Source organism: Sapajus apella, unplaced genomic scaffold (assembly GCF_009761245.1).
Source record: "Sapajus apella isolate SASKATOON/1434 unplaced genomic scaffold, GSC_monkey_1.0 scaffold139, whole genome shotgun sequence".
In the NCBI taxonomy this organism is placed as follows: Eukaryota; Metazoa; Chordata; class Mammalia; order Primates; family Cebidae; genus Sapajus; species Sapajus apella.
This window is the reverse complement of record NW_022437079.1, coordinates 3,283,721-3,310,473: the sequence shown is the minus strand read 5'-3', so window position 1 is coordinate 3,310,473 and position 26,753 is coordinate 3,283,721. Positions and strand designations below refer to the sequence as shown.

General features: G+C 44.8%; 1 protein-coding gene and 1 pseudogene across 4 annotated transcripts in view; one reads left to right on the top strand and one right to left on the bottom strand.

The window, feature by feature from the left end:
* Positions 1 to 26,753, top strand: part of ABHD2 (abhydrolase domain containing 2, acylglycerol lipase) — a 114,072-nt gene that overhangs the window by 7,853 nt on the left and 79,466 nt on the right. The window contains exons 2-4 of one of the 3 annotated variants that reach the window (XM_032263910.1): positions 7,961 to 8,054; positions 18,978 to 19,068; positions 22,716 to 22,915. In XM_032263910.1, the coding sequence (XP_032119801.1) occupies positions 22,722 to 22,915 (194 nt within the window). In that variant the 5' untranslated portion in view covers positions 7,961 to 8,054; positions 18,978 to 19,068; positions 22,716 to 22,721. The remainder of the gene's footprint in view (positions 1 to 7,960; positions 8,055 to 18,977; positions 19,069 to 22,715; positions 22,916 to 26,753) is intronic. The other 2 variants (XM_032263909.1, XM_032263911.1) reach the window with 2 other exon arrangements.
* LOC116540403 lies at positions 25,000 to 26,229 on the bottom strand (annotated as a pseudogene). The gene has a single exon (XR_004264422.1). The product of XR_004264422.1 is annotated as a heterogeneous nuclear ribonucleoprotein A1 pseudogene (transcript).

Genomic DNA, 26,753 nt, shown 5'->3' with positions numbered 1-26,753 from the left:
TTTGAGACGGAGTTTCGCTCTTGTCACCCAGCTGGAGTGCGATGGCGCGATCTCGGCTCACCGCAACCTCTGCCTCCTGGGTTCAGGCAATTCTCCTGCCTCAGCCTCCTGAGTAGCTGGGACTACAGGCACGCGCCACCATGCCCAGCTAATGTTTTGTATTTTTAGTAGAGACGGGGTTTTACCATGTTGACCAGGATGGTCTCGATCTCTTGACCTCGTGATCCACCCGCCTCGTCCTCCCAAAGTGCTGGGATTACAGGCTTGAGCCACCGCGCCCGGCCAAGGTAGAGAATTCTACTCAAGGAAACGTTCCTCTTTTGCAGTTTCCTTAAACAATGCTGGTTACTCTTTTGCTGGGAAACCAGGCCATTGATTTAGTTTAGTTAACCTAGCAGCAGCAGCATTTGCTGGGGCTTTGTGCCCAGTGTTTTAGGTGATACAGACTACACAATGTGGATATGCAATTGTAGCACCTTATACTGATGTGAACCGATGCTGGAAATTGTTCTTTGACTCCTGAAGTCTGAATTTGTCATGTGTGAAGTGCCATGTTTTAGTTCTTAAGGACTGAGGAGTGGGAGGGGGCTGAAGTGAGACATCAGCAACTCACTGGAACTAAATAAGGCTCTTCAGTGGTATTTACACATCAGTTCTTTGGAAGCATGTAGTTAAACTTACTAAATCCATGATTATGCCAGGTAATGGCCCAGATGGCTTCTGAGATACAGTGTGACTTCTCATCTGAGTCCCCACCACACTTTTTCCTCTGTAGCACCGCCACATTCACTTTGTGCTATGGATTTCCTAATCCAGGGCTGAGGGTGTGTCCTTGAGGTTCCTTAGGTTCTCATTAGATGACGAACACAGGCTTTTTGGTTTCATGTTAATGATAATTGGAAATGTTGTACTCGCCTGTCCTGGAATGTTGGGATACTAATTATAATATCAGGGTCCACCCACACAGTCTCAGTGCCTCCCCCATTTGTATGTGACTTTCTAATGAATTGAAGGCAGCTAACCCTGCTATAGAGAAAAATACAGAGATGGAATTAGTGCAGAAAAGATGTGATAGCATCAAGTGAAGTCAAATGATACCACACAGCACTGTGTAAATGAAGGCTGCAGCAGGGTCCCAGCAAGAAAAGGGGTGTGAGAATGGACTTGTCACACTGTACCTGGCAGTATAGGCTCTCAGGACCCAAAGGACCCGCTCAGGAGACACTGACATTGTCTGCAGGTATTTCAGGCCTGAATAATGGCATTAGTCTCATTACATTAATGTAGCTCATCTGAATTTTACTGTTTGAGTAATTTTGTGTTTTTATAAATGTGGTTGGATCTCTGTAATTGTAAAAGTGCTAAAGGAAGTTTATGCTCTGTACTGAGTACTATTTGTACTGTTCATGCATTTTAAGAAATAGTATAAAGCCGGGTGCAGCGGATCATGCCTGTAATCCTAGCACTTTGGGAGGCTGAGATGGGTGGATCACCTGAGGACAGGAGTTCAAGACCAGCCTGGCCATCACCGTGAAACCCCATCTTTTAAAAAAAAAAAAAAAGAAAAGAAATAGTATAATTAATAGTTGGATAAAAGTAGTTCAATTTAAATTTAAGAATCGAACACAAAGTAATTTAATCAGGGGCATCTGGCAGGACTACTGTAGTTATTTCCCTCAGAGGGAGCCATGTGGTACCTGAGTTTGAAAGACCCCAGTGCAGGAATCTAAGCTCCGGGAGGCAGATGGAGGTTTCCAGTCATGTTTGTGTCATTCATAGGGCTGCTTTCCATGTGTTGAAAAGTTTAGAAATATTGGCTGAGTTCAAAAGTTAGTTGACATAATTGATTTTCTGCGTTGAGATCCTGGAAGTGATAAAGTCATTCGGAGAACTTGAGAAACACTCCCAAGGAGAGTGACAAAAATTATTTATGGGTTTGGGGAAGACACTTTACAGGGGAGCAGATACAAGTCATCACATCTGTTTGTATGTGCCGCCAACACTTAACCTTCCACATTAATGCAAGGAGGCCTTCCAAAACTAATTTCTCTGGTTCTTTTTGTATGTTTATTTTTGGAGTGAGTGATAAAGTTTTCTTGCTGATATTTGTGTGGCCTAAACACTTGCCAGAATTGCGGTAGCTGGCAGCAGCCTGAAGTTTATTTTTTACAGGTGACTCCTCAGCTCAGGGACAGTAGAGGCTTGATTGCAGTGGAAGGTTGGGGTGAGCTTGGGCCTTAGTGACTAGCAGGACGGTTTGTCATATTGCTAAATAATCACTCATTCATTTATTAGCTTTTTATTCTGGGAATTTTAAAGACGCACAGAAGTAGAGAGAATCATGTAGTGAACCTCCATGCCACACAAAACTCACCGCCAGCTTTAACAAGAGTCAACTCATAACCACTCACATTTACTCGGTCCTCCAAGCTACTTCTCCCAGCTCACATTAATTTTGAAATAGATCTCAAACATCGTATAGTTGCATGTATAAATATTTCTATGATAGTTCTTAAACATAAAGACTCCTTTATTAAACAGCCATTATTGGCCGGGCGCGGTGGCTCAAGCCTGTAATCCCAGCACTTTGGGAGGCCGAGGCGGGTGGATCACGAGGTCAAGAGATCGAGACCATCCTGGTCAACGTGGTGAAACCCCGTCTCTACTAAAAATACAAAAAAAAATTAGCTAGGCATGGTGGTGCATGCCTGTAATCCCAGCTACTCAGGAGGCTGAGGCAGGAGAATTGCCTGAACCCAGGAGACGGAGGTTGCGGTGAGCCGAGACGCGCCATTGCACCCCAGCCTGGGTAACAAGAGCGAGACTCCATCTCAAAAAAAAAAAAAAAAAAAAACAGCCATTATTTCTCTTTGAAAAATTAACAATAGTCCTTTAATATCATTAAATATCATCATTGTTCAAATTTCCAATTGTTTAAAAATGGCATAAGTGTTTTCCTCCTTAAGCTTAATTTCTTTGAATTATGATTCAAGTAAGGATTAGACAAAATGATTGATTGCTCTACCATTTATGTCTCTTTTCTTTTTTTTGAGACGGAGTTTCGCTCTTGTTACCCAGGCTGGAGTGCAATGGCGCGATCTCGGCTCACCGCAACCTCCGCCTCCTGGGTTCAGGCAATTCTCCTGCCTCAGCCTCCTGAGTAGCTGGGATTACAGGCACACGCCACCATGCCCAGCTGAATTTTTGTATTTGTAGTAGAGACGGGGTTTCACCATGTTGACCAGGATGGTCTTGATCTCTTGACCTCGTGATCCACCCGCCTTGGCCTCCCAAAGTGCTGGGATTACAGGCTTGAGCCACCGCGCCCAGCCCATTTATGTCTCTTTTAAGCTACAGATCCCCCTCCTTTTCTTCTTTTCCCTGTAATTTGTTGGAGAAATTGGGTAGTTTGTCCATTAGAGGTATTTATTTACTTTTGAACAGATAATACATTAATGTGGTATGACATTCAAAAGGTAAACAGAGTGGAAAACCTTCCTCCCAAGAGGCAGTCAATGGTACTAGTATCTTGTTTTATTTTTATTTTTTTTTTTTTTTGAGACAGAGTCACATTCTGTTGCCAGGCGCTAGGCTGGAGTGCAGTGGCACAATCTCGGCTCACTGCAACCTCCACCTCCTGGGTTCAAGCAATTCTCCTGCCTTAGCCTCCCGAGTAGCTGGGACTACAGGTGCATGCCACCGCGCCCAGCTAGTTTTTGTATTTTTAGTAGAGATGGGGTTTCACCATGTTGGCCAGGATGGTCTCGATCTCTTGACCTCATGATCCGCCCGCCTCGGCCTCCCAAAGTGCTGGGATTACAGGCTTGAGCCACCGCGCCCGGCCATATCTTGTATATTTTTTCAAAGATCTTTTATGTGTGTATCTATATCCTTTTTCTTTCTTTTTTATATAACTGGTAGCATATTGTACATGTTGTTCAGCTCCTCGTTTTAGTCACTTAACATGGAATTATACATATTAGCAAATTTCTTTTTTTTTTCTTTTTTAAGACAGTCTCACTCTGTCGTGCAGGCTGGATTGCAGTGGCAGGATCTGGGCTCCGCCTCCTCATGTGATCCTCCCACCCCAGCCTTCCCAGTTGCTGGGACTACACCACACTCTGCTAATTTTTGTTTTTTTTTTTTGTGGAGATGGGACTTCACTATGTTGCCCAGGCTGGTCTCAAATTTCTGAGCTCAAGTGATCCAACCACCTCAGCCTCCCTAAGTGCTGGGATTACAGGTGTGCACCATGGCACCCAGCCAAATTTTAGCAAATTTCTACATATATTGTTTGGCATCCTATTACTTTTTCTCATGTATCCAATTATGTCAATACAATTTTCTAAAATTGAGGGATATACATTATTCCTAGGATTATGTGACTGCACTAAAGTCCTCACAGCTGAGAAACGTTCTTTTTTCTCATTTGTTCAGGAGGCATTTATTAAGCCCTTTCTCTGCTGGATGCTGTGCCAGACTCTGCCCTGAGGAGCCTCCCTGGGGCCTGGACACCATGTGCCCCACTATGGGCCACAGAGGGGGCTTTCCACAGTACTAGCTGAGCTTCCAGCCTCTTACAGCTCCTTGTGTGGCCTGAACTGTATTCACGATGTAGACATTAGCTTCTCAGGTTCCAAATATCCTGGTTGCAGTTTCCTCCTCTATTCTGATCATGTAAATAAAGTGCCTGCTCATTCCTGTCAATGATGTTGACAAATGTACCCTTCTAAATAGTGGGATGGGAAATGCCAAGTAGATTATAGCCAAGGATATTTTTCCCAATTTAGAAAACATAGTTGCTTTCCCTCCATCTATCATTAATATCATCTATCAATCTATTGACTCTACATAGAAATTCTGGATATTGCACTGAAATTGCAAGAGAAATCAGCACTTTGCAACAAAAGAGCTTATAAGGGGAATGCAGATTTCTTTAAGTCTCTCTATGGATGGGCGGAGAGGCATTATGGAGCTTCTATAAGGCTACAGTATCAAGTCTGAAGTGGTCAGAATCTATCCAGCTCTGCAAACAGCCTATAAGATGGGTGGGTGCCTTGCTTCCCTGTATTCCCAGAGCCTTACCAGGGCCTGGCACAGGGAGGGCCCCTGGGCCTCAGTTTCCTTGCTTGCATTAATAGTAACTCATAGCTGTTGTGAGCACCAGATGAGGTAGATGCACTTTGTCAGTAAATTCAGCACTTAGTGTCCACTGTCGACACAAATGCATTCTGTGACATGTTTGAGGAGTAAATGAGGTAATGTATTAAAATCACAAACACTTTATAAACTATAGAGCTACACAAATAGGACAGTTTATTGTTATCTAGCTTTGTTCCTTCATTTAAAGTTACCGTGATTTAACTAGGCTCAGTGGCTCATATCTATTATTCCAACACTGTGGGAGGCTAAGGTGGGAGGACCACTTGAGGCCAGTAGCTTGAGATCAGCCTTGAAAACATAGTGAGACTCTGCAACAACAACAACAAAAGATTTAATTAGCCAGATGTGGCGGCACATACCTGCAGTCCCAGTTACTTGGGAAGCTGAGGCAGGAGGATCACTAGAACCCAGGAGTTCAGGGTTGCAGTGAGCTATGCTTGCACCAGGGCACTCCAGCCTAGGTGACAGAGCAAGACTTTGTCTCTATAAATTTAAAAAAGTAAAAATAAAAGTCTGGGTTCAGTGGCTCATACCTGTAATCCCAATACTTTGGGAGGCCAAGGCAGGTGGATCACTTGAGGCCAGGAGTTCAAGACCATCCTGGCCAACATGGTGAAAAATACAAAACTAAGCTGGGTGTGGTAGCACACACCTGTAATCCCAGCTACTCGGGAGGCTGAGGCACTAGAATAAAATTGCTTGAACCCGGGAGGCAGAGGTTGCAGTGAGCCAAGATCACTCCACTGCACTCCAGCCCGGGCAACTGAGCGAGACCCTGTCTCAAAAAAAAGAATAAATAAAAAATAAAGACACAGTGATTTAAAGATAACATATCAGAGCCAAAAAGCAATACTAGACCCTAGGATGAGAGTCTTTGATCCCTAACTTATGGTTCACAGATTTAGTATTTTGTCTGGGCAAGCTAGTAGAGGAAATAATGGTCTGGAATGGGAGAAGGAATGTGTGTGTGATCCATATGTTTATCTGTAGAAGATACTTAAATTAGCATCGGTCATGATTGCTCACGGGCAAGTCAAGACCAGACTAACCAGGCTTGAGGACCTAGACATTTGGCTCTGCACTGGGATCTTCCAGCCTTGGTGAATGAAGTCTCTCCTTTGTCTTCTCTGGTGAGTATACCACTGCCAAGTTCACATTGTGTTGTTAATTTTTTTTTTTTAAGAGACAGAGTTACCCAGGCTGAATGCAGTAGTGCAATCATAGCTCACTGTAGCCTCAAACTCCTGTGCTCAAGCAATCCTTCCACTTGCCTAAAGTCACATGACTAGTAAAAAATGTAGCTACTGGCCAGGCGCGGTGGCTCACGCCTATAATCCCAGCACTTTGGGAGGCCGAGGCGGGTGGATCGTGCGGTCAAGAGATCGAGACCATCCTGGTCAACATGGTGAAACCCCGTCTCTACTAAAAATACAAAACGTTAGCTGGGCCTGGTGGCGCGTGCCTGTAATCCCAGCTACTCAGGAGGCTGAGGCAGGAGAATTGCCTGAACCCGGGAGGCGGAGGTTGCGGTGAGCCGAGATCGCGCCATTGCACTCCAGCCTGGGTAACAAGAGTGAAACCCCGTCTCAAAAAAAAAAAAAGTGTAGCTACAATTCAGGTCAATACTGTCTGTCTCCAAAGCCTGCAAGTAGCCTCTCTACCCCACCACCAATGCACACCCACAGAAAGCATCTCAATGAAGCAGAAATCTTTGTGGAAATATTTTTCCATTTTCCTTAGATGTTAAAAAAGAATCTTATTTTATAATTTTACCAACCTCTTAATCTATGTTCAACTACAGTTAATTGTATTAAAATTTATATTTTCTGGACCAAATAAGCTTATGTCAGTTGGAAAATACCACAGACAATTTTGTTGCATTGTATGTTCTGGAGAGAATAGCAGAAATCATGAATCTTGTAATAGTATTTCAGTATTTATCTGAATGTCAACAATCAATGGGTGGATTTCCATCTACCTTCTCTCTGGGGGCCTTTCCTTTCTTCTGCTTCCTCCAGCATCCTGTTTTATCTTTGAATATATTTCTTTATTTGTGAGACAGCAGTTTCTGGGTAGATCCGTAACTCTTTGAGCCTGGTGAGATGTTCTTGAGAGAATGTGAAAGAAATATGCCTTGGGACAGTAACTCCTCTGAGCAATGGAAAGGGAAAACTTTCATTTTTGGATGGATAATTATCTGCCTGAACTTTGAGATGTCTTTTAAATATCCAAAAGCTGCTGACAGCCCAGGCCACGTGAGCTTCTCTCCTATGTACAGTGGCATGGCAATTACTCATAAAGGCCTGTACCTCTCCGCCTAATGTAATACTCTCCTGGCAAGAAACTTCTGTTCAGAGAACCACAATGGTGATGTTTTAGGCTAATGCCACAGACATAGTCAATCAGTAAATATTTACAGAGTGCCCACTATGTACTCAACACCCTAAATTTAAATTTGTGTAGAACTTAGACATGAGGATTGAATTACAAGTGCATAGAACAGAACCCCCAACAGAGACATGAATCATCACTTTTATGTAGAGATAAGACTAGCAAATTTTCTAGCTATGAAAAGGTAGTTACATAGCATGAAGGTGAGAAATGGTATGATTCTTAGAGCCTGGAAGAGATGGGCCCCCAGTGAATATCAGCAGATTATACAAAACCAGTTGGATGCCATCAAAGGCTTACAGTGGGGCTCAAATGGTGAAAGCCAGTGCTGGTCCAACATTGCCATGAGTCATGTAGGTTACAGGTAGCCAAATAAATGCTTCTCACACCTATGTCCTCATGTCAGCCCCTCACATGAACAACAGTGCACAGCCCTACGCACACAGTCAGGCAGCACCTGTGTGGCATCATCTTCCAGACTGACATCTGGAATCCCCCTTGTAAGTAAAGCACTGAAGCTTCATTCCACAATGACTCACTGCCACTGCTCCCAAACACATCCCTCTTGTCCGTCTGCCCATTTCCTGACCGCCCAGCATTCTTGGGCCCTGGCTCATACGTGAGTCCAGCCTGATGTCTGCATCCATCCCTCCTTCTCACCTTCTCTTCTGTTCCACCTCTTCCAGTGGTTCTCAGCTATGAGTCTACCTCCTCCTTCTTTCTGCCTGCTTTGTTTGAATTCCTCCAGTGTTTATAGTTGGTATTTCAGAGTACTTTCATTGGTACTTTGATGCAACCTAAAGTTGGTACTTTAGTACTTCATTATATACAGATTTGTTGTACTATTTTCCAATCATTTTATGGATGCTGTGTATTATACTTCTTTCATAACCCCCACGGAGGTTAGAGTGATATTTTTGGTCCCTATGGGGAGTGAGGTGGAATGTCAGGAGGGCATAGTTTGCAAAACATCCCCCCAGTGGGATTGATGCCTTTTCAGCGGGTTCTGTCCTCTTCGTTTGTAAGCTACTGCTTGATCTATGAGGGTGCTCCCTACTTATGCCAGTGAATTAATTTTTGGTAAGTGGGGTAATTTTCTTTCCCAGTCTCAGAGAAACACTTCTGCCATTTGTGATGAAATCGTCTTCCTGGATGGCCAGTTCCTTGCCTCCCAGGAAACTGATGAGGAGGCAAGACAAATGTATTAGGAAAGCCCAGCAGAGGAAAAGCTCCTGTGGAGTGAGTGGCGTAGGTGTCTGCTTCATGTAGCGCACTCCTGCTCTGTAGTGTAGAGTATTTTTTAGGTGGACTAGAGGTGGACTCGAAACAAATGCCTGCCTGTTACAGGCAAAGTTCACACAAAATACAAAGAAGGCTCCTGTAGAAGTTGGGACTACAGGTGCATGCCACCACACCCAGCTAATTTTTGTATTTTTAGTAGAGATGGGGTTTCACCATGTTGGCCAGGATGGTCTTGATCTCTTGACCTTGTGGTCCACCGGCTTTGGCCTCCCAAAGTGCTGGGATTACAGGTGTAAGCCACTGCTCCTGGCCTGCTCTTTTTTATAAGAAGGTACTGCCATGGTTTTCGAAATTCACTTTACAGCCATATCTCAAGCCAAGATATCTCAGTACAAGGCTCACCAAATCCTCGATCCAATGGGCCACTAAACTTAAAGGCAAAAATACGTCCATTTTGTCTCCAAAATGGCCTCCCCCAGAAATGAGTGTAGAATGAAATAATACGATTAAACAGAATATGGCAAGACTGCAAGCAGAGGGGAGGAAACAGAAACCAGAGACAATTAAGAAACAGTTCTGCGTGCTGGAAAATGATAATGGATCATTTTTCTTTTTCATCTCAGTTTGTGATTCAGTCTTTCTGGTAATAGATCATTCTTTAAGCCTGCCGGAACTGCAGAGAAGATGCCCATGTCCTTTTGCTCTTCCTCCTCTTCCTGGGCTCAGTCTGCACCTCTTTTCGAGCCTCTGTGACACAGTTGTGTTTTAGAATTCCTGAATTAGATAGACATCCTTTTCTAGAACTGTTGGCTGAACCTGTGTTCCTGAGATGGGAGAAAAGAGCCATTTCCACAATGGTGAGCCCATCTGCAGTCTGCTCCTAACAGCTGCTTTTCGTGGCTCTGAATCAAGTTGGAGAAATCATCCTGGATCTCTGGAGCCATTCCATGCTTTTCAGGGCCTAGCAAGACATCGCAGTCTCCCTTAGCAAACAAAGGCAGAAGCAAACCCGTATTGGGCTGGGCCTATTTCCCTAGCATGCATGCAGCCATGTGTATGGCTACCAAGCAGCACTGTTTAAAGACAAGAACCAGAAAACTGTGGATGAGACCAAACGTGTACATAGGTATGTGTATGCACCCTCCCAAGACTAGTGACAAATCTTTTTCTTTTTTTCTGAGACGGAGTCTCACTCTGTTATCCAAGCTGGAGTGCAGTGGCGCGATCTCAGCTCACTGCAAACTTCGCTTCCTGGGTTCAAATGATTCTCCTGCCTCAGCCTCCCAAGTAGCTGGGATTACAAGCATGTGCCACCACACCTGGCTAATTTTTGTATTTTTAGTAGAGATGGGGTTTCACCATGTTGGCCAGGCTGGTCTGGAACTCCTGACCTCAGGTGATTCTCCCATGCTGGCCTCCCAAAGTGCTGGGATTACAGGCTTGAGCCACCATGCCCTGCCTATTTTTAAAATTATTATTAACTTTTTTTTTTTTTTGAAGACAGAGTTTTGCTCTTGTTACCCAGGCTGGAGTGCAATGGCGTGATCTCGGCTCACCACAACCTCCGCCTCCTGGGTTCAGGCAATTCTCCTGCCTCAGCCTCCTGAGTAGCTGGGATTACAGGCACGCGCCACCATGCCCAGCTAATGTTTTGTATTTTTAGTAGAGACGGGGTTTCACCATGTTGACCAGGATGGTCTCGATCTCTTGACCTCGTGATCCACCCGCCTCGGCCTCCCAAAGTGCTGGGATTACAGGCTTGAGCCACCGCGCCCGGCCTATTATTAATTTTTAATTGACAAAATTTGTTTATGATGTACAGCATGCTTTATTAATTTATGTTTGTTTATTTGTCAAACAGGGTCTCGCTCTGTGGCCCAGGCTGGAGTGCAGTTGTGCAATCACAGCTCGCTGAAGCCTCAACTTCCCAGGCTCAAACAACCCTCCTGCCTCAGCCTCGCCACTAGCTGGGACTACAGGCATGCACCACCACATTGGGCTAATTTTCAAATTTTTTGTAGAGATGAGGGTCTCACTATGTCAGGAGGGCATAGTTTGCAAAACATCCCCCCAGTGGGATTGATGCCTTTTCAGCGGGTTCTGTCCTCTTCATTTATAAGCCACTGCTTGATCTATGAGGGTGCTCCCTACTTATGTCAGTGAATTAATTTTTGGTAAGCGGGGTAATTTTCTTTCCCAGTCTCAGAGAAACACTTCTGCCATTTGTGATGAAATCATCTTCCTGGATGGCCAGTTTCTTGCCTCCCAGGAAACTGATGAGGAGGCAAGACAAATGTATTAGGAAAGCCCAGCAGAGGAAAAGCTCCTGTGGAGTGAGTGGCGTAGGTGTCTGCTTCATGTAGGGCACTCCTGCTCTGTAGTGCAGAGTATTTTTTAGGTGGACTAGAGGTGGACTCGGAGCAAATGCCTGCCTGATACAGGCAAAATTCACACAAAGAAAGAAAGAAAGAAAGAAGGCTGCTGGTGGGCTGGGGTGGCAGGTGAGATTGCCCTTGGGTTTAAAGAAGGCTGAGGAAACTTAGTCCACAGTGGGAGGCAGGAATCAGGCCTGGAGCGACCCTGGAGTGTTTGTGTTGGATGATGGGCGGGAGGAACATTTGAGGGCATGACCTTACTTCTGTCCTTGAAAAAGCAATCCACTGAACCCTAAAACATGTCAACCCAGAGGGCTTCCTTTCGAGTTTTTATTTTTTAGATCATTCAATAACCTTAGTGCAAAGATGTCATAAAGTCAAGCTCAGACTACTTGGGGACCAATTCCCATGTTCCTCATGTGTAAAATTCCTTAGCAGTTGCTTTAAAACTAATGGTTTTCTAACCTTGAAATATTTAATAAAGCAGCTTTCTGCTAAAGAGCTCAAAGCATTTTACAAACCTTATCTTGAGGATATCTGCATATTTTATCATTATAAGTCATTTTTTTAGTCTACAGAATTTCATCTTCTTTCCTTCAGTAACATGTAATATGACCTCCCTTCTCCCATTTTATAGAAGAAAAACCAAACCTTCATAATGTTTAGATAATTCACCCAGGGTCACTTGGCAGAACCGAGAATCAAATTCAGGTCCTCTAGTTCCAAAACCTTCATCCCTGTGTCATTCAGTTATATCACATGGACTCTTAAACTGAGCCTCAAAATCCTCCAAAAGTGCAAGTGATCTGCCCAGAGCTGTACAGCACAGAATGTTCAGAGGGGTGGGGGGTGTAATAACTCCAGATGCCACTGGAGACAAGTAATGTAGAGACATAAGTGGGATCCCCGCCCCTTCTGACAACTAGAATCCAGAATCTCTGGGTCTTTCCACTTGGATTGTGACCTACAAGTGGGGGGCAAAGCTCTTTAGCTCTCATACTCAGCAGGACTGATGGCAGAGGCTGGGCAGAGCTCCCTGGAGGCCCAGTGTTGAGGCTGGCATGTTCAGCACCAGATCGGTGCCTATCTCACCATACCCCTTCTTCATGTCAAGCACAAATCAGTCCTTCATCTTTGTCTGCATTTAGCTGGTAGCATTTGTCTCCTAAGACTTGGTCACAAAGGAATCCATGTGACCTTCAGGACTTCTGGTCTAAACTGGAAAAAGATGCTGTTTCTACTCAGTGTCTGAGGTATTTATAAAACAGAAATAAGTAAAGCCTGCCTTGAAATGCTGTGCACAGTTACTGTTGTCCCCAGAACCTTCTCTCGGTCTTGGAAGGGCAAGAAGCACAGAGCTTTTCCTGCTGTCTATCCCTGTGTAACAGGCCAAGCCCTGAGGGGCGCTCTTGCTCCTAGGTGGCAGAATTTAGCATCAGAAAGCCGCACAGCTGAGAGAGATGGGTGGACAAGTGACCTGAACTCTGGCCAGCTGGGGTGAGTGGGCCAAGCAAGTCTCTCCTTCGGCAGGTAAGGAGAGGGGCTTGGCCTGTTCGTCGTTGGTCGGATTTCCTCACAGATGCCTGCCATGGTGAAATGCAAGATTGTTAGAGTTATAATGGGCCACTGGTGTCAATGCTCTCTCATTAAGGGCCCCAGAGTGTGTTTTAGCCAAGTCCTCAGGGCACTGGGAGGCTTGGGACGCCAGAACCCTCAGGAACAGGGAGTCCAAGTTATTTTTGTTTTCTCATTAACTGAGAGTAGCTGTAAGTCCTTTTCTGTTGCAACTCTGGGTGAAACGTTTTGCCTGCCTGAGGGAGTTCCCTGGGGTGAGTGGTTCTGCAGGCAAGGGTGGCACCAGGCACTGGGTCTCGCCCTCCCACCCACCTCTCCATTTCCTCCTTCAGGAAGCTTGTTTCCAGATGTAGAATAGTGGGTGGCATCTGTACTGTTCTCAGGACATGCCCAGGACAATCAATCTGGAGATGCCCTCTTCTTCAGTTGTATCTTTCTCTTAAAAATTCCAGTAAACTTAGGCACTTGAGTTCATTGGGTTCTGATAAACTGTGATTCTGCTTTTGATATTACATAATTTAATTATGGTACAGATTTTTAAAAATACAATGTTTAGGACAAATCTCACTATTCAAGTGCCTGTTCTCTTAGAAAGTCTGGAACCTTCCTAGAGGAAACATCTGGCTTAGGATTTTTTTGTTTGTTCTCAGGTATGGATTGATGGTTTCTCAGTGTAAGAGAAAATTTTGGCTGTGATTTTGCTAAGTGCTTTACCCATTCATTCTCTCGTAGACAGTACTATTCTTTCAGCAGGGTTATTTGCTATTGGGAGAGGCCAGCTTCCCTTCAGTATTTTAGTAAGGGCACAGAAAAGTGCCCAATTAAATGCTCATGTTTACCTGGTGACTCAGTCTTCAGATATTTTTAGTTTGGCAGCTTTCTTTTGTGGAAGCTCAGGGCTTAGTAGCCATTCCTGATATTTAAATGTGAGGTTCCCATTTTCCTGCATTGGATAATTTTACTCCTCCTGAGAACTGGTAGACCATTTTCTGAAATTCCAACAGATTGAGTGTGTGACCTTATGACTTTGTGGAACTGTTTATGGGACATGATGATCACCACTTACTATCCAGTGATTTATTAAGTCTAACATGTTTCCATTTTAGAAGAATCAAGAAGAGTATGTCCTGGGATTAATTTTAAACTCACTGGAGGAGGCCCAAGCAGTCAATCAGCCAGCGAGTTCATTGCTAATGAGACCTGCGTGTCAGTTAGGAAGGAGTATGTTTTGTGGTCGTTTCTACCTGTCAACTTAGGTTATTTTTATTTACTGAGGCAAAATGGAGGAAAATTTAATAGTGGAGATGATAATAGCGAATATTTTGGGGTACTTACTGTATGCCAGGCATTGTTTTAAAATGCTCTTTATGGATTAACATGTTCAGTTTACAGATGATGTTGGGAGGGATTAAGGAACTTGCCCCAGGACAAATACTGTAGCTGGATTTGCCACGTGCTGTGTCACCGCAGGACTGTCCCCTAAACGAAATTTACTTCTTCAACCAGATGGAATTGGAACAGAGAAATCCTTTAGGGGTTTGGTTTGGTTTTCCTTGAGAGGTATTTGCCTTAGGACCCGTAAGTATCAAAGCTTGTTATGTTAGGCCCTTTTGGGTTGCAGGGAAGAGAGATCTCCCCCTTACCCAGATGTCTGGATCTCTGAGCTCCCTCACTTTGCTGATAGCTGAGAGGAAAGAATGGTTCTGACAGCTGAATCACAGAGACAAGCCAAGCCACTCAGTATTTGTTCACAGAATGTAATTTGTATTGTGTTCACGAGTCATCTGTGGGTGTTCGTGTCAGTTAGCTATCATCTGAATTGATTGGAGCTTGTCTGAGTAACCAAGGGGCCTTACAGAAGGATGTGGCAAACAGTCCGTTCAGCCACTAAGGACAGGATCGTGGAACTCCCCAGTCATGAGAGGTGATTTGGGCATATTCTCTAACCATGAACCCCTCTTGGGTTCAAGCAATTCTCCTGCCTCAGCCTGGGATTACAGGCACGTGCCACCATACCTGACTAATTTTTTTTGTAATTTTTGGTAGAGATGGGGTGTCGCCATATTGGCCAGGCTCATCTCAAGCTCCTGGTCTCAAGTGATCCATCCGTCTTGGCCTCCCAAAGTGCTGGGATTACAGGTGTGAGCCACCACACCCAGCCTTATTGTTGTCTGTTTTTTTTTTTTTTTTTTTTTTTTTTTTTAAATATTCTTCATCTGTGGTTGGTTGAATCTGCAGTTAAGGAGGGACAGCTGTACTTCATTGACTAAAGCTGGGTTCTAGATCTCGCTGCTCCATGAGTCCTTCCTTGCTTAATTTTTTTCCTGGACTGATGATTCTTTTTTTTTTTGACAGAGTCTCATTCTGTCGCCCAGGCTGGAGTGCAGAGGCGCAATCTGGGCTCGCTGTTGCCTCTGCCTCCTGGGCTCAAGCAGTTCTCCTGCCTCAGCTTCTCGAGTAGTTGGGACTATAGGCACACACTGCCACGGCTGGCTAGTTTTTTATATTTTAATAGAGACAGCGTTTCACCGTGTTGCCCAGGCTGGTCTCGAACTCTTGAGCTCAGGCAATCCACCTGCTGCAGCCTCCCAAAGTGCTGGAATTAGGGGCATGAGCCACCACACTTGGCCAGATTATTCTTATCTAAGCTTCTAAAGTACATATAGCCTTAGCATAAATTTCTTTTCTTCCTGGTTAAAATGAGAATGTACTTAACTGCCATCCTGCGAAATGCTACATGCACAGGAGGTAGTCAGGTACTTAATTAAGCCTGCTGAAACTCAAGGGGGTGTCTCCAGGGATGTGCAGAAGTGACCTGTTCCTCAGGACTTCAGGCAGAAGCCTTGGATGGAGGCTGTGGAGTTGGACCACAATAATTATAAATCTCTCATAGGATTGCCTTCCTGAATTGAATTGAATTTTAAAACCTTCGAATTTTTTGAGGGTTGAGGAAATTAATTCTCTACTGCATTTTCTATTTAAAAAAAGTTGTGGGAGGACATTGTCTATCAAATCACTCAAGGTCCCCTTACATAAAGTCCCACATTTTTTTAAAAAATAATTTTGTGCCAGATAAGCCTTGTTTCCAGTGAGTATCTGTTATGCCACTGGGCGTAAGAGCACAATATATGTTAACTCTCTTTCCATTTTGGAAACTATAGGTCTGACTGGGTTCCCCCCCAAACCTCCCGCCCACCCCCCGCAGTCAGAAAGCTCAGATAAATTAAAGCATCATCACAGCCAGGCGTGGTGGCTCATGTCTGTAATCCCAGCACTTTTGGAGGCTGAGGTGGGTGGATCACAAGGTCAGGAGTTCAAGACCAGCCTGGCCAACATGGTGAAACCCCATCTCTACTAAAAATACAAAAATTAGCTGGGCGTGGTGGTGGGTGTCTGTAATCCCAACTACTCAGGGGCCTGAGGCAGAGAATTGCTGGCCTTGTGTTGCCACATCTTCTGATTTTATTTCCAAGAGAAACCTGGGAGGCAGAGGTTGGAGTGAGCCAAGATCACACCACTGCACTCCAGCTTGGGCGACAGAGTGAGATTACGTCTCAAAAACAAACAAAAAAATTAAAGCATAATCACATGCATTAAAACTTTATCACCTACATAATTATGTATGTTGACATGTATTTTCTAGTTTTTAAAAATTAGATTTTCTTAGTTGCTATTTTAAAGCTTTGTTCTAATAATAAAAAATATAGTTATTATGAATTCTGGGAAATAGAGAAATTGCCAACACTTATAACCAAGTGATTTTAGTATTCATAAAGATTGAGTATATCATATTTCCTTCTGTGTCTTTAGAAATTGCCAACTAAAAGAGTCTAGAAGTCACAGTGACTTCAGCTGTTGATTCTCTCATGTAAAAGGAGTCCTAAGATAGGCAGTCTGGGTCTGATATGGGGGCTCCATTAAGTTGTCAGGAACCCAGATTTCTGTCTCTCTGCTCTGCTGTCCTCTTAATGGGGCTCCTAAAGTGACCTCAAGGTCACTTCATGGCCCAAGAGGGCTCTTAGAGTTGCAGCCATGTTTTCTGCATTCCAGGGACACAGGAAGGGAAAAGGGCAGACAAAGGGTGCACTCCCTGCCCTTTAAGGAGCCTTCTCAGAAATTAGATCAACCCCTCCAGAGCTGATCAGAATTTAGTTACATGGACTCACCTAGGTAAGGGAAGCTGGGGTATGTGGTATTTTTCAGCTGGGCACATTTCACAGGTTTTTGCTAGTAAGGATGAAGGGGACACTTACTATCAGAAAGGAGTCAGCGGTCTAACACATTGCCAGATCTTTTTCTATGCATGTAGATTCAGTAAGGGTGTTTTCTTGAAGCTGTCTCAAATAGTTTGTGGAAAGAGTTCAGGTATAAATAAACCTCAATGAAAATATCAGTCAATAAAAGGCGCTACATCTTGTTATCCTATCAGCTTTGCCACTGCCTTTGCATCATTTTTTCTAGGAATTTTTTATTTATACATATACTGATTGTATATTTTTAAAATACTAAGTCAGTACAGACCTATTCGGGGCTAGAAGGGACCTTAGATGCTTTTCTCCAAGAGTTGCATGTTCAGATGCTTACAGGGACCATTCTGGTACCATAAATGATTAAAGCAGGCCAGGGGTCTGTGGTTGGGGAAGTGGTGGGGACTGTGGCCACCTGGAGAGAGCTTACCAGGTCTGAAAGGGGCAGCCCTGCTCAGCTCTGTCCATTGTTGCCATGTGAGAATGCTGGCCCTGTGTTGGCACATCTGATTTTATTTCCAAGAGAAATCAGAAACGTAGATTTTTATCTGAAATCTCATGGTGTTAATAATTTGGCAACAAATAATTATTTTTTTTTAAATGCCAGCTGAATGCAACACCACGCCATGGGCTCCGGTTTAGGATCTTTGATCTAGCTCATGCCCTGTTTTTCATTTGTCAGCCAAGCCTGTGGGGTCAGGTGGCCTGTGATATGGCTGGAGACTTTGCTCTTCCAGCCCCACCTCACCACAGCCTGGCCCTCTATGACTAATTTGTCTCAGAATAGGGACAGGTAATAAAAATTGGAAGTTGGGCATGACTGTTCTGAAGGTTAATTGATTATTTCCTTCACCTGGCTTTGATTTTCTTCTGAAGTCATTTTGGTGTGGTGGAATCAGAAAAAAAAACTGGGCTTGAATCCCAGCTCTGCCGTTTACAGCTGTCTGACTTTGGGCAAGCCTCTGGTGCCTCGTGTGTCTCCCGCACCACCCACTTTCTTGCTTGCCTCTCTTTCTCTCTGGCTTACCTGCCTTCTAGTAACACAGCATGGTGATTAAAAGGAGGGTCTCTGGGACCAGATATGAACTCTGGCTTTTCTGCCCACCAGCTGAATGACACTAGACAAGTGACTTAAACTTTGTATGCCTCAGTTACCTTGTCTATAAAATGGGGTAATAATAGCATCTACTTCATAGAGTATGGGAAGGATTAAATGAGCTAGCATATGTCAGGTTTGAAGAACAGAGCTTAGCACATAGATAGTGCTGCATCAACACTGGCTGTTTCCCCCATGTTCCTTCTTTTGCTTCTGCTGCTTTAGAAGCCATAGATCTTTTAGCAGCTTCTAACAGTAGGCTCTGCTCAGGGCCCCATCTCAGTGAGCACTTAGCTTCTGGTGCTTTTCAGCAGCCAGCCCCTGGCCCCAGTCTGAACTGAGGACCTACAAGCGATGCAGTCCCCTTCCCATTGCTTTTGGCTCTGTTCTGTTTCTGGTACCTTGTTTTTGAGCCCATCGGTGCCCTATTACTTTTCTCAGCTCATATTTTTTTTCTGTCCCTGCTGTATGTTTGGAAAAGAACAAATAAGTCGACTGGCTGTGCTGTCTTGATCTCAAGCCTTGCTAAGTTATTTCATTGGTCACACAGAGATGATAGCTGTCCTGTTAGGCGTTTCTGGAGATTATGTTATGAGAAAAGGTTCAAAGTAATGTAAATTGCCATTAGCCAGAATCAGGAACACAGCAGAAAATTTGTCCTGGAAACAAGAGAGAGCCTGTCAGTCTTGGTGGATTCACAAAGCCTTCCCGCAGCAGGCTTGTTAAAAAGGCCAGTCTTTCAAGAGGGTGGCATACATGTTAATTAAAGAAATTGTCTTTTCTCTAAATACTTTAAATGCAGAGAAACTTAGACTGTGCTTATGTTTCATTTAAATTGCTTCTTTTTCATTCTTTAAAACATTACCATCCAATCTTTTTAACTTTTAGGTTAGTTTGAATAAGAGATCTGACTGACCAGCCCAACTATACAGCTCTTCAAGGAAAATCGTATTTGCAGTGAGAAGAATAAGTAACATTGGTATGTATTGCAGAGACTCTTTTTTTTTTTTTTTTTTGAGACGGAGTTTCGCTCTCGTTACCCAGGCTGGAGTGCAATGGCGCGATCTCGGCTCACCGCAGCCTCCACCTCCTGGGTTCAGGCAATTCTCCTGCCTCAGCCTCCTGAGTAGCTGGGATTACAGGCACGCGCCACCATGCCCAGCTAATTTTTGTATTTTTAGTAGAGACGGGGTTTCACCATGTTGACCAGGATGGTCTCGATCTCTTGACCTCGTGATCCACCCTCCTCGGCCTCCCAAAGTGCTGGGATTACAGGCGTGAGCCACCATGCCCGGCCAATATTGCAGAGACTCTTATTCTTGCTTCTCCTCCCCTTAAGTTAGGAAGCAGTGAGTAGAAGTGGGAAGGGAAGGATTTCTTTCTTAATTCAGTAAGCCCACCCCAGACCAACAAGGAAACTGGTAAAAACTACGTGTTGCATTACCCTGTTCTCTTTCCAACAAAGGTGATGAGGAAGAACTTCCACCTTAGTTCCGTATTAGCGACGTATAGTCAGAGAATTTCTGGTGGATTTTACTTTTGGCCCTCCACTACAATGTGGAGACTTCAAAGCCTGTATTAACAGGCTGCATCATCTTGGACATTTGTTTGGCCTCAGTTTGGCATCTGTGAGAGGGCTCGGACAAGGTGAGGAATGGGAGCCGCAGATGAAACTCCTGAGCATCTCAGTGCAATGCTGATCAAAGTTTCAAACCCTCTCCCCAGAAAACTGCTCATGTGCACAAACTTTCACATGATTTCAGCGGGTTCTTAGACCCTAGGATGCCATAGGGAACCCATAGAACCCAAGTTAAGGATCCTTGTTTTAGGGGTTTATAGATAGCTTTCAGGAGATATGACTCCAGGAGTAAGGGGACATGTCATCAGAAGTTTTTTGTTTTTTTTTTGGGATGGAGTTTCGCTCTTGTCCCCAGGCTGGAGTGCAATGGCACAATCTTGGCTTCCTACAAGCTACGCTTTCTGGGTTCAAGCGATTCTCTTGCCTCAGGCTCCCAAGTAGCTGGGGTTACAGGCATTCGCCACCATACCCAGCTAATTTTTGTATTTTTGGTAGAGTCGGGGCTTCACCATGTTGGCCAGGCTGGTCTCAAACTCCTCACCTCAAGTGATCTGCCTGCCTCGGCCTCTCAAAGTGCTACAATTACAGGCATGAGCCATCACGCCCAGCCCAGAAGTTAAGTTGTTTTTTTTTTTTTTTTTGAGATGGAGTTTCGCTCTTGTTGCCCAGGCTGGAGTGCAATGGCGCGATCTCAGCTCACCGCAACCTCCACCTCCTGGGTTCAGGCAATTCTCCTGCCTCAGCCTCCTGAGTCGCTGGGATTACAGGCACATGCCACCATGCCCAGCTAATTTTTTGTATTTTTGGTAGAGACGGGGTTTCACCATGTTGACCAGGATGGTCTCGATCTCTTGACCTCGTGATCCACCCGCCTCGGCCTCCCAAAGTGCTGGGATTACAGGCTTGAGCCACCGCGCCCGGCCCCGAAGTTAAGTTTTAAGAAGACTGTCTCCTCACAGAAGTTGAGCATAGCTGACAGTGTATTTATGGTCTAGCCTTGATTTGAAATTGTGTCAGGTAAGTCTTAAAAAATCCTTGTCTTTGCCAGGCGTGGTTCACACCTGTAATACCAGCACTTTGGAAGGCTGAGGTGTGTGAATCAAGAGGTCAAGAGATTGAGAGCATTCTCGTCAACATGGTGAAACCACATCTCTACTAAAAATGCAAAAATTAGCTGGGTGTGGTGGTTCATGCCTATAGTCCCAGCTACTTGGGAGGCTGAGGCAGGAGAATTACTTGAACCTGGGAGGCAGAGGTTGCAGTGAGCCGAGATCACACCACTGTACTCCAGCCTGGTGAAAGAGTGATACTCTGTCTCAAAAAAAAAAAAAAAAAAATCCCTGTCTTGCCCTGATGGTGAAAGTCTAGTTACGGAACTGTGATCTTAGATTTCCTTTTATTATTGAATTGGGGATCCCTGTCAGAAAGTGTCTGCCAAAGTGACCATGAGTTTAGAAAAGAGTTTCTGAGTCTTCTCTGGACTTGCTGTAGGTCTTAGGATAGTTTGGTGGGTTACACTCCTAACACAGTTTTTGGAAATTGTTTTGTCCTGCCAATTCTGTGTCTATCACTGGCTCCCAGAGCTCTCATGATAACTGTTTTTAGCAGAGGCTACTTGAAACCATTTCAGGGTTAGCTGTAGCCATAGCTACCTTGGCTATGAGAGTTACCATTTTCTCTTTTTTGTTAGCTTGTGGTTTCCCTAATTTTTTTTTTTTTTTTTTTTTGAGACAGAGTTTCACTCTTGTTACCCAGGCTGGAGTGCAATGGTGCGATCTCGGCTCACCGCAACCTCCGCCTCCTGGGTTCAGGCAATTCTCCTGCCTCAGCCTCCTGAGTAGCTGGGATTACAAGCACGCGCCACCATGCCCAGCTAATTTTTTGTATTTTTAGTAGAGACGGGGTTTCACCATGTTGACCAGGATGGTCTCGATCTCTTGACCTCGTGATCCACCCGCCTCGGCCTCCCAAAGTGCTGGGATTACAGGCTTGAGCCACCGCGCCCGGCTGGTTTCCCTAATTTTTAAGTTAACAACTGATGTTCTGTTTTTCTGCCAAGCAGCAAGGAAAATACTGGATTTGTGTTGCTGTTGATTTTGTTGTTGTTGATGTTTCATTTTATATGTTTGGAGGGGGGTGTGTGTGTGTGTGTTGTATATAAGGTAAAGTTACTTCGAAAGATGAAATATTGGGAGAGCTCGGGAAAAGCCAGATAAACATATACGTTTTCTGTACTCCAATTTTAAATTTTGGCTTAGTGGTCCAATTTGCTCTACTTTTAACCTAATATTGGACTAGTTACTTTTAACCTAAATTTGGACATTTAAATAGCCTCTGCAGGGAAAAAACAAAAGCAAAAACAAACAAACAAAAAAGTAGCCAAGCTGCATTTCACACTTGAAACCCTTAGAAGCCAAGACCACTGTGACCTGGGCTGAGTCTGACGCAGACTCCAGCACTGGGGAGCCTGTGGGAGCAGATGGCTGAGTCAGGCCAAGGCTGCTTCATCTCAGCCTGTTGTGCAAATAAAGGGGTGAGGCCAGCAGGCAGTACAACCACACCTGGTGGCGCCAGTGGTCTCATCCGCGATTCTGTTCAATGCTGTAAACATAACACTCACACACACCTGGGGCACCAGGTGCAGGTTAAGTCTACAGAGGGAAAAAAAATGACCTGTTAACAACAATCAAAGTGCTACCCCTGTCCTATTGCTGCCTCTTTGACTGATCTTATTTTTCCCCCTCCGACGAAAGATACTATTCTCAGCATTTTCCAATTTGCTCATCTTAGAAATGCTCATCAGAGTATAAAAAGAAAAACACATAGTCCTCAGTTTATCTGTGCTCAAAACTGTTTGTGATTTGGATTATGGCCAGTTGATTAGGAGCTGTAAGGTGCAGGCGGTGTCTGCCTGGGAGGGCCCTGTGGATACGTCTGAATATGGCACACCATTGCAGTGTCTCTTAGCCACCATGCGTCTGTAGTGCGGTGGACACCACCCCTCCTCACTGTGCTTGTAAACTCAGACCTGTGCCTCTGTTCCCCAGATCAAGATGAATGCCATGCTGGAGACCCCTGAGCTCCCCGCCGTATTTGATGGAATGAAGCTAGCAGCAGTGGCTGCTGTGCTGTACGTTATCGTCCGGTGCTTGAACCTGAAGAGCCCAACAGCCTCACCTGACCTCTACTTCCAGGACTCGGGGCTCTCACGCTTTCTGCTCAAGTCCTGTCCTCTTCTGACCAAAGAGTGAGTAGACCTCATGCCCTGTGTATGCTCACCTGCAGATGTATTTGGCTTTGTGTGATGTTCAAAGAAGAATCTACTCCCATCATGTCCTTAAGGCATCAATGGGATATGGCGTCACTGGTGTTAAAATAGCCACAGTCTGATTGCAGTCTAGTGTTTGAATCCGGGAGGGTAGGAGAGAATCAGATCTTTATTGCCTGAAACATTCCTTCCTCACAGTGTGATGTCATTACCCGTGACAGGGACTTTGCAGAAAATTGTTGTCATTTGTAGGTAGATATGGAAAAGTTGGACAATATTCTAGTCCTTTAGCAAATGCTTTGCTGCCAGTTCTAGGACGGAGAAACTATCCTCACCCAAAATAATTAATAAGCAAAAAAGTATAAATCTATTAGTTGAGTACTCTCCACCTGCCTTGTTGAAAAATGTACCAAGCATTAGCTAAGAGAATGCACTTAAAGAGAGTGCTTTGTCTGAGTGAACCAGGTTTCCCTATAGAAGTCCAGATCTGTTTTTTGTTTGTTTGTTTTGAGATAGAGTCTCACTCAGTCACCCAGGCTAGAGTGTAGTGGCATGATCTCGGCTTACTGCAACCTCTGCCTCCTGGGGTCAAGCGACTCTGGTGTCTCAGCCTCCTGAGTAGCTGGAATTGCAGGTGTGCTCCACCACACCTATCTAATTTTTGTATTTTTAGTAGAGACAGGGTTTCACCATGTTAGCCAGGCTGGTCTTGAACTCCTGACCTCAAGTGATCCGTCTACCTCTCTCTCCCCAAGTGCTGGGATTACAGGTATGAGCCACTGCACCTGGCTCCAGATCTGTATTTTGGAGGCGGCAGGGGCAGGCTCTGCTTCTGATAGAGGAAACCATAGTTGTAAAATGAAGGGACTCTGCACTCTGTGTCACACATACTGTTTTCAAGAGATGCAGTGTTGACTTTTTCCCTAGTGATGTCTTCTGGATGACTTAGCCTTCCTCCAGGGCTCAGGCCAAGCCTTATGCACAGTCGGTCTGAATTCCTTACTGCTTTCTTGTCGTGCTGCTCCACGCCCTTTGTACTTCAACCTTACTCCTTTCTGCCTACGCCTTCTCAGACTGCAGCTACTCAGAGATGTCTTGCTCAAGTGTGCCCCCTCGGCACATGACTAACGCAGTTGCTAAGACCCAGTGGATAGTGGTAGAAGCTCTTCCCTGCATCCTGATGCCACCTCTCATCCCCTCTTTTGGCTGTTGGGGACACTGGGTGAATGATTCTAAGAGCAGACAAATGGGCAACAAATATCTGAGAGTTTGGGCCCGTGCTTTGTGTAGTTCTCTGGTTAATTTTCACATGCTGTTAGCCAAGGCTGGACAGCTACCGTTATGGGCTGTGGGTGTTCTGAGTGTTCATGTGCAGTACTCTTTTTTTTTTTTTTTTCCAAGAGAATTAAATCGTTTATTGATTACACATGATAATGGATGATACACAAGCTTCATTCCCATCTATAATTTTATCTGGTACCATTATTCAATTTAGATAATTGCATAGGATGTGCCAACAATCACCTTTATAACTAATAATTCCATGATTTTGCTTGGGTAATCCCTTTTAATCGTGAACTTCAGGTCACAACAGTAACTATTAGTTCAACTACGCCAAGGTTTCCGAAGACAATGGCTTCTCCACCCAAGCAGGTTGTATATAAGTTCCAAATAGAAGCTGGCATCACCCTGAAGGAATTCTAACTTCACACTGTTGGGGAAATTTACCAAGATGGCTTCAGAGTAGACTAACTTTACACATCACATTAAAAAAAAAGACATTTATTCAGCATCACGATCAGACTATTACATTTAGCAATCAACAGCATGGGTGCGAAAAAAAAAAGAAAAAGAAAAAGAAAAAAAATCTACATTAAAACCCTTTGTTGGAATGCTTTACACTTTCCACAGAACAGAAACTAAAATAACCTGTTATACAATTAGTCACAAATACAGTCCTCGAGTTTTTTGCCCATACACATGAGTATTTGTCTAAATCATGTCTTCTTTGTAGCAGCTAGGCCCTGCCACCACTGTGCTTGGCTGAGTTCACAAATCTGTTGTAACCTGTAGCTTCCCTGTCACTTCTCTGGCTCTCCTCTCCTGCTAAGCTTTGCTTCCTAATTAAAATCTCCTGCCACTGCCATAGCTACTGCTGCTACTGGAACCGCCATGGCCACCTTGGTTTCGTGGTTTGGCAAAGTATTGGCTGCCACCACCATAGGGGCCAGAGCTTCTGCCTCCAAAGTTTCCTCCCTTCGTGGGTCTAAAATTTGAAGACTGATTGTTGTAACTGCCAAAATCATTGTAGCTTCCACCACCTCCAAAATTGCCTCCACTACCACCGCCAAAGCTGCCTCCACCTCCGTTGTTATAGCTGTCATAGCTGCCACTCCCGCCATAGCCACTGCCCTGGTTTCCATAACCCTGTCCACCACTCCCATAGCCTCTGCTTCCTCCAGAGTAACCAGGGTCGCCTCCTCCATAACCACCATCATTACCAAATCCATTATAGCCATCCCCACTGCCACCATATCCACCACCACCCCGGCTGCCACCAAAGCCAACCACGACCACTGAAGTTTCCTCCATGACCAAAGTTGTCATTCCCACCAAAACCACCTCCACGACCACCACCAAAGTTTCCAGAACCACTTCGACCTCTTTGGCTGGATGAAGCACCAGCCATTTCTTGCTTTGACAGGGCTTTCCTAACTTCACAGTTGTGGCCATTCACAGTTTGGTATTTCTGAATGACAATCTTATCCACAGAGTCATGGTCATCAAAGGTTACAAAGGCAAAGCCCCTTTTCTTGCTGCTGCCTCTGTCAGTCATGATTTCAATCACTTTAATTTTTCCATACTGTTTAAAATAATCTCTCAGGTGATGTTCTTCAGTGTCTTCTTTAATGCCACCAACGAATATTTTTTTCACAGCTAAGTGGGCACCTGGTCTTTGAGAGTCTTCTCTTGAGACAGCTCTCTTTGGTTCCACAACTCTTCCATTCACTTTGTGTGGCCTTGCGTTCGTGACTGCATCCACTTCCTCCACAGTTGCATACGTGACGAACCCAAAGCCCCTGGAGCGCTTGGTGTTTGGATCTCTCATTACCACACAGTCTGTGAGCGTTCCCCATTGCTCAAAATGGCTCCTCAGGCTCTCATCGGTTGTTTCAAAGCTCAACCCTCCAATGAAGAGCTTCCTCAGCTGTTCCGGCTCTTTAGGAGACTCTGACTTAGACATGATCGCAGGGAGAAGAGAGACTTTAACGATGCTTCTTCAGTGGTGTCCACGGGCAGAAAGGACCATGTGCAGTCCTCTTACACATTTTCTCATAGTTGTGACAGTGATGCCATGACCCCAAGTCAAGAGAGATGTTGCCTAATTGTGGTGGACACCAGTATAAATGTCATCATATTGAATTTGGAACTGCTTCTGCCGAGGGGACTTTTCCTTACAGTAGGCTCCACAACCAGTCACAATACAAGGATGTGGTATTCTTATACGCAGTGTTTGCAGTTAAAAATCAACTCTGTAGGGCCGGGCGCGGTGGCTCAAGCCTGTAATCCCAGCACTTTGGGAGGCCGAGGCGGGTGGATCACGAGGTCAAGAGATCGAGACCACCCTGGTCAATATGGTGAAACCCCGTCTCTACTAAAACTACAAAAAATTAGCTGGGCATGGTGGCGCGTGCCTGTAATCCCAGCTACTCAGGAGGCTGAGGCAGGAGAATTGCCTGAACCCAGGAGGCGGAGGTTGCGGTGAGCCGAGATCGCGCCATTGCACTCCAGCCTGGGTAACAAGAGCGAAACTCCG